Source organism: Drosophila serrata, unplaced genomic scaffold (assembly GCF_035046125.1).
Source record: "Drosophila serrata isolate PLE 108 unplaced genomic scaffold, ASM3504612v1 contig_100, whole genome shotgun sequence".
NCBI classification, from domain to species: Eukaryota; Metazoa; Arthropoda; class Insecta; order Diptera; family Drosophilidae; genus Drosophila; species Drosophila serrata.
Genome location: NW_028256998.1, coordinates 517,349 through 524,617, shown reverse-complemented (window position 1 = coordinate 524,617; position 7,269 = coordinate 517,349). Strand labels below are relative to the sequence as shown.

At 45.5% G+C, this 7,269-nt stretch overlaps 4 protein-coding genes across 4 annotated transcripts; 1 reads left to right on the top strand and 3 right to left on the bottom strand.

The window, feature by feature from the left end:
• The first annotated feature begins 854 nt into the window (after positions 1–854).
• Arpc4 (Actin-related protein 2/3 complex, subunit 4) lies at positions 855–1,701 on the top strand. Its single transcript, XM_020954576.2, has 2 exons — positions 855–1,557; positions 1,614–1,701. Exon 1 carries the CDS (start codon positions 1,051–1,053, stop codon positions 1,555–1,557), a length of 507 nt encoding a protein of 168 aa, XP_020810235.1. The 5' UTR covers positions 855–1,050; the 3' UTR covers positions 1,614–1,701.
• On the bottom strand, positions 1,660–3,701 carry WDR79 (Telomerase Cajal body protein 1 homolog). The gene is made up of 3 exons (XM_020954575.2): positions 2,699–3,701; positions 2,448–2,636; positions 1,660–2,388 (listed from the first exon to the last, which is right to left on the bottom strand). The coding sequence occupies exons 1-3, from the start codon at positions 3,583–3,585 to the stop codon at positions 1,713–1,715; spliced, it is 1,752 nt and encodes a 583-aa protein (XP_020810234.2). The 5' UTR covers positions 3,586–3,701; the 3' UTR covers positions 1,660–1,712.
• A 474-nt stretch (positions 3,702–4,175) lies between these two features.
• tctn (tectonic) lies at positions 4,176–6,219 on the bottom strand. The gene has a single exon (XM_020954794.2). It carries the CDS (start codon positions 6,217–6,219, stop codon positions 4,276–4,278), a length of 1,944 nt encoding a protein of 647 aa, XP_020810453.2. The 3' UTR covers positions 4,176–4,275.
• Positions 4,176–7,009, bottom strand: B9d2 (B9 domain-containing protein 2). Its single transcript, XM_020954795.2, has 3 exons — positions 6,795–7,009; positions 6,374–6,725; positions 4,176–6,315 (listed from the first exon to the last, which is right to left on the bottom strand). Exons 1-3 carry the CDS (start codon positions 6,880–6,882, stop codon positions 6,222–6,224), a joined length of 534 nt encoding a protein of 177 aa, XP_020810454.1. The 5' UTR covers positions 6,883–7,009; the 3' UTR covers positions 4,176–6,221.
• Between the last annotated feature and the right edge of the window lie 260 nt (positions 7,010–7,269).

The following is a 7,269-nucleotide window of genomic DNA, read 5'->3' as shown; positions in this document are numbered from 1 at the left end:
TTGTTTTCAAGATATTCACTAAAATGTACTGCGTTCGGACGCGACAAAAATAGAAGTTACATTTGCAAAGCTTAAGCTCGGATTTCAGCGAAACGTGATGAAAAATTGTAGTACAATACATTTTAATGAATTACGCAATGAATTCTCTTAATAATGTATGTTGTTTGATTTTAAAATATTAAGTAGTTATTTTTTAAATTCAATTTTAGTCCCGGTCGCACGCGACATTTTGGAAAGCGATAATTTAAATTAAAACTGTACGACTATTGGTAATCGCATATGTTCTTTTGCATTTTATATTGACTCTTTGGGTTTTTTATGTCATACTAGAAACCAAAAGTCGAAGCAAAATGCTTCGGTTTAAGAGATTGGCATCAAAACAAAACATGCCATTTTTTATGCCTTTTTTTTTTATAAAAACAACATTTTCTTGCGTTTGCGCGTGTTTGACATCGATTTTTTTTAAACTTTTTTTAGAAAATGAAAAATTCTCTTAGTCTTGATCATCCTGACCATTTTTTTATGTAATCATGTTAAAAATACTCGTTTTTAAGCAATTTTAAGTTTTTGGCCGCGGTAGACCTTTCTGGAGAATTGCCCATATACAGAATAAATGGTAAGGCGCAACCAATTTGGTTCTGTTTGATTACTTTAATTAATTCAAATTAAGCTAATAGGTGAGAACTAAAAACGAAAATTAGCTAAAAAAAAAAAAAACAAACAAAAAACCGTTATTACAGTATTTTTCAAAATTGACCAAAAAACGAAAAAAAAAATTGAATTCAAATGGATTGTTAGCAAGGGTCACACTAAAATTACAACGACAAAACTAATTTGTAAAATGTCAAAGTTGCAGTGTCAAATTATGTAAAATTCCATACAGGAATGCCGGAATGGAACAACAAGGCGGAAAATCGAAATGAAACCATGGTATTTTTCGGAAAATGGCAACACGGTTACACTGCGCCTGATAAATTGTGAATCACAAAATAAAAGTTAAAAATTAAGTAAAAAGTGCACAACAAACACCTTACACACATACACAACACAATGGCCGCCACCCTAAAGCCCTACCTTACCGCCGTGCGCCACTCGCTGACTGCGGCAATGTGCCTGCAAGACTTCCCGTCCCAGGTGGTCGAGCGACACAACAAGCCGGAGGTAGAGATCTGCTCCAGCAAGGAGTTGGTTCTCACGCCCGTCGTCGTCTCCCGGAACGAGCGCGAGAAGGTGCTGATCGAGCCCTCGATCAACTCGGTTCGCGTTAGCATTGCGGTGAAGCAGGCGGACGAGATCGAGCGCATTCTGTGCCACAAGTTCACGCGATTCATGATGCGCCGCGCCGAATCCTTCATCATTCTGAGACGGAAGCCCATTGAGGGGTATGACATCAGCTTCCTGATCACCAACTTCCACACGGAGCAGATGTACAAGCACAAGCTGGTCGACTTTGTCATCAGCTTTATGGAAGAGATCGACAAGGAGATTAGCGAGATGAAGCTGGCAGTCAACGCCAGGGCTCGCACCTGTGCCGAGGAATTCCTCAAGCGCTTCTAGGTGAGTCTTTCCGGCTTCTGGAGGTATGTACTAAAACATTCAAATGTACATTCCAGGTCAATCGGCGGCTCGTTACGACGCATTTAGTATTTCCATATCGGATTCAAGAATAAAGACGGCTTTTTATTATGTATTTTACCCAAACTGAATCGTCTTCAATTGGGAGTACTTGGGCCAATCCACCACATTACTACGGCGTTCTCATAAAGCACTTCCTTATTTGGCCGGAGCTTATCCTCTTCTGGAGGCGTTCGTGCCTCGTCTACGATTACCGTGCCGTTCATGGTTATATCGTCGTCTACATCGCTACCGATAAAGTGATACTGTCCCGAACCGGTAGCCATAATCGGTAGGGTTGGATTCAAGGCGATTCCGTTGCAGCAATCAGTGTGCAGAGGAAGTGAGGTTGCTTCCTTGTCACCACCAAGATCCCATATATTAACAGCACCTGTCGTGTCGCCGCTAAGCATCCAACTATGACCTGTCGTGAAGTCAAACTGGATGCGTTGGTTGGTGTCCACGTTACGCTGGAACTCGGCCAGCGGTGCCTTGTAGTTTCGCATGTCCCATTGCAAGAGTTTACTGCATTTTCGTGCTCCGCTGAAAAGATAACACTCTCCGGGCGCACCCTCGGCGTATCGCAGCTGGGTGATACCGCCCTTGTGGCCTCCTAGAGTAAAGAGCGGGCCCTGCTTGGGGCTGCAGCGGAGGTCAAAGTGTTGAATGTAGCCGTGCCAGTTGCCGCAGGTCAAGGTGTTTGGACTTTCGCTGGTTTGCGCAATGCACGAGATGGCGAACTTTACGGGATAATCGTCGCAAATTCGGCCGGGCCTGGAATATAGTCAAGGATTTAGGAGGCGATGCAAGATGGCCCAGTGGATGGCGCTTACCTGTTCGTATCGAAAATCTTTATGCAGCGCTTGTAGCCCGCAAAGATCCGCTGCCCATCGGCGGAGAAGCCCAGCGAGATGGCTGCCATGACTTCGTCAACTGCGTCGTACCCACTGTAGCTGCACCGCAGCGTCCCGTCGAAGGCATCCCACATGTGGATCGGTTCGTGTTGGCGCGTGGCTAGCCAGCTAAAGCCATACGGAAGTTGTTATTTAATAATATTGGGATTAAAAGCTGGTTTACTACTCACAAACAGGATTCTGGTTGCTGGCTGTTCATGTGTGGGTACCATACACAGTCGTAGACAGTTCCTCCTTCCGGAACGTGCACTGCAGACTGAAGCTTCGACAGATCGCGTGTCGTCGTCTGCATCGTTGGTGTGGCATAGAGATCTGCGGGCAGCTCCATAACATGCATGCCGTCAAGATGCACCGGCACTAGAAGACACGTTCCGTCTGGGGACCAGTAGCAGCCTTTGGTATATTGCTGTGCATCTGCAGACGAGGTCCAGCAGCGCCGCCCCAACTCGATTATTCTGCTTTGAAAATACTCAATTGGAGAAGGAGCTGCCTCTGGCTCAACTAACTCTTCCGCCTGCGCATCCCGCCCTTCTGCAGACGCCGGCATATTTGCCGTCGAGGCATCGAAAGTGTCTTCTATGGCAATGATGCGATCACTCTCATCTGCCTCGTCCTCGTCATCGTCTGCCAGCGAGATCTCCTCCAAAAGGCTCGTCCCCATAGCTTTGGTTGTGTTTACAGACGCGTTTTCTGCTTGTAGCTTTAGTTTTAGTTTCTCAGCATCCGAGAGTGTTATACTCAGCTTGGGCATCGACATGTCCATGCTTGACGTGACCATGGTGCTGTTAAAGCTCACATTGTGGTTAAGCAGCGATGCCGACATATCGTTATCCTCCTCTATGTCGCACATGCTGGTGCTCAGGTTTTGTCCTGAAAGTTCTGCCATGGAGGACACTTTTTTCTGGCGGTGTCTTGAGTTGTTGCCTATATTGGCTTGCTTTCCCTTGAAAACACTGAAGTATTTACGTATTTTGGGTTTGTTTACCTCAAAAAACTTTAAATTGTGCCCGCCGTACTTTCTGTTGATAATGTTTAACTTTGTACACAAAAACCGCATATTTCAGCGTTCACGGCAATTGGGCACACTAAGACTCCAGTATAATAATAAATTTACACGTGTACAATTTTACCCTGTTACAGATACATGGGTAGAATTCATGTCTTGAAACGTTAGTTAAATTTGTAAGCAATCTGCTCCCGTCCATAAAGGGGAAGGCTGTTAACTTACGCTGAGCAGATCATTTAACAGAATAGAGCGTTAAAATTAGATAATCGTCTCGTCCAAAATAACTTAAGTCTGGCGCTGCCAGACTTTAACAGTCTTTGTTTGTTTACGATAAGTCGATAGGGAATCGATGCTTTTCCGCCATAAGGGTGTTATATTCAAACAACTGCCTATGACTATTATTGCCTGTTGAGTTATTAACACTGAAAACATAAATCCTATTAAAATATAGAAAGTCCGCAGACTGGAAAATTATAATTTGGTCGCACATTTTGTAGTTAATAGAAAATATTCAACATTATAATTTAAAATTTATGTTTAATAATATAATTATGGAATTGACTAAAAAGAGCTTTAAACTTTATACTTTTAAACTCTATAAACTTTTCTTTAATTTCATTTAAATAAATAAACGATAATAATAGAATGTAATAAAATTTATTGCCACTGTTTATTTCTCATTTAAAAAAAATTGAAATTTAATTCTTCTCCACATATTTTAATGGAATTCAAAGACTACAACTAAAAGTGCAACGCCGCTAGAATAGCGAAAAGCATTATGTGATTTGTAATGGAAACTCCCGATGCCTGGCTTAGTGACCTTTTCTCTAATTGGAAAAACATGGCAGAGACGCTCAGGGGCAAGGCCACCTGCTGCTCGGAAGCATCGAACTCTAGGTCATGCCTATGGCCCAAAACTAAGCGTGCGCTTTGCAGAACCCGTTGATGAGGGGCTGCTCCGTCAAGCAAAGCCAGATCCGTCACATGGAACTCGTATCTGACGCTTAAGAACATATTCCGACAGGTTAGGCTCTGCTGGAGATTATCGTATACTCCCAGCACCGATGGTGGAGTTTCATTGGGCTTCTCGGGGTAGTGCAGTTGCAGAGGCAACCACTTTTCCGGCTGGGGTCTGCCTAACTGAGAGATAAATACCTGGCCCACCTCCTCCAGGGAGCTGCAATTGTAGGGCAACAGCTGGCTCCATATTTGGGATTGCAACCTCTCACAGTATTCAGTGTGGTTGGCATTTTCCTGGAGAAGAGGCGCTGCTTGGTGTAGCTGGCACTGTTTTACAATATCTACACCCAGTCGTAGGACTTCTTTCTGATCTAGCGTAGATTGACAGGACATTTCTCGAGACTTCCGTGTGAGCAGGGGCAGCCAGTGAAAGTCCTCGAAACTCTGTAGCGCATTAAAGTAGCTTAATTGCTTTTGCTCCTCGCTGTTGTTCTGTGGCAGAATTCTAGAGATGATTACGGGCGAGCCTGGCAAGTATCCCAGTGGACTTGAAGTGGGTTTAGCATATGACTCATTCTGAGCGATGAAATTCACTTTATAATGCAACCACAGGGGTTCGTTGTCATCCCCCGCCAAGAGTTCACCTTCAATCAAGACTTTGACCCCTATGATATTTGTGAAATTGTGGGTCACCTGAATTTCCACTTTCTCCGCCAAGATATCTATCTGTGTGTCATTTTCCCGCTCTAGGCAATGGAATTTTCCATCCTCCCCTTTTGGACACACCTCAATGGCTAGTCCTGCCACATCCCGCTCGTCTCTATCATAGGGTTTGGGCAACACCTCGTGTGTGGCAGTGAGATTGAGGATGCTCCAGAGACTCTGTTGAAGTTGGAAAGAGTTCCTCATCAGACAGTTGCTGCTCATTGGCTGCAAGTGACGAATGGACTGCTTCTGTTGGCAATGCGGGCCCTCATAGGCAGTGGGCAGGTCAAAGGTTGTCAGTTGTTTGCCCTCTGACTGCAGTAATTGCAATGTCTGCCTGAATTTGTAATGAGGTTCCGGGAATGCAGCCTGCGCAGGGGAATCTGTTTCGTAGGCTTCCAAAAGGTCAGGCCATCTCCGATAATGCGAAGCATCAAAATTTGCAATAAGTGACGGAGTCTTGGCGGGTTTCGTATTGCTGCGAAAGACACATAGCCAACCGTCATTGATCTGGCATGTGGGCAGACCGTGGATATACTGAAAGTCCTCGAGTCTGGACTGAAGCAGTGGCAGAGCCGAGTCCGAGTGGCAATCGAAGACCCGTAAAGTCTCGGGCGGGCAGTCACGGTCACAGCAGCAATTTAGATCGCATTTGCTCGTCTGCAGATCGCAGGAGCAATAGTATTTTGGGTTTTCCCCTAAAATAAGCGGATGGGCGGGAGCCTCGGTGGCATTCAGGGGTTGTACTTCCGCCTTTGGAGCCGATGTTGTGGTAGTTGTTGGTGCTTCTGTAGCCCTGGGGCGGGGAGGAAATATGTTTCCAGAGGTACTGACCACCTCGGGCAAGGGGCTAATGGAGCTCGCCGAATCGCTGCTGCCGGCAATCGTGGTAGCTGGTAAATCCGTAGTTGTGGGTGGTGAGGTTGATGTAGGATTTGATTCGTGAGAAATTCCTATTTTAAGTGTAAGTGAGGGTAAGGTGACCATGCTCAGCATGGCTATAACCAAAAGCCTCTTCATGGTTACTTAAATTCCACACCGTAATCCTCAAACTTCCTAAAGATTAAGCTAAGATCAACGATTACTTTTCCTGAGCTAAGAGTGTGCAGCTTGTAACTAAGGAACACAGAGATAGAGTCTAAAAAATATATATTAATTTGGATTCACATCTTACCGCTCGACTCCCGAGTACAGTAGATCCGTCTTGCTAAGAGCCGCTCCTCCGCCTCCGAATTGCTCGCGAATCGACTGCCACCAGCCGTTAGGCGCTACCTTCCAGGTGCTAATCTCCAGGCGATGAGACCCGGGCGTGGTCGGCACGTGCACAAAACCGTAGCCCACCGGCCAGGATTGCTGCAGGACGTTGACGGCGTACACCTCCACCAGGAGTCGGGGCCAGCCCAGGACGGATGCGGCACTGAGGTGAATGTCCAGTGGCTGGGCAAAGTCAGAGCAGTTCTGCAGCCGGTGGGAGCCCACGTGACTCTGACCCTGCACCTCTCCCTGAACTAGGCGCCAGGCGTTACCTTCCAGGAGAGGGAGAGAGAGATTCGGGGGTAAGTGCTTTGTGGTCAGGTGCATTGTGCTGCACTTACCGCTCTGCAGACTCCACTTGCAGTACAGATGCGGCTCGGCAAAGTCAACTGCTTTTAATATCTGTCCGATTATGTGCACCTCCGCCATCAATTCATCAAGCTTGATGCCCAAATGATACCTTCTAACCGAATAGGTTTCGATTGACAGTCAGAGTAAAGTTTTCGGTTTGTTGTTTTGGCTGTTTTGGCACCTGTCCGTTGGCAACGTAACCTGGACGACAACAGGGCTGGGAGCTGCCAACTCAACCGGTACGAGAACTGGTTCAAAGGGTCTAAGGATGGTGGTGGGTCTAGGACTTTAATTTCTTTTCTCATTTTCACAGAGACAGAATAACCTCTAAGTATCATATGGGAAATGGATATAGCCTGATATTTAATATAATAATAATTATAATTATGGGATATTATATTTTATGACTTTAAATCCTGCCACAACTGAAGATCTGTTATCTTTTCTAAATAAAATTAACAGTAT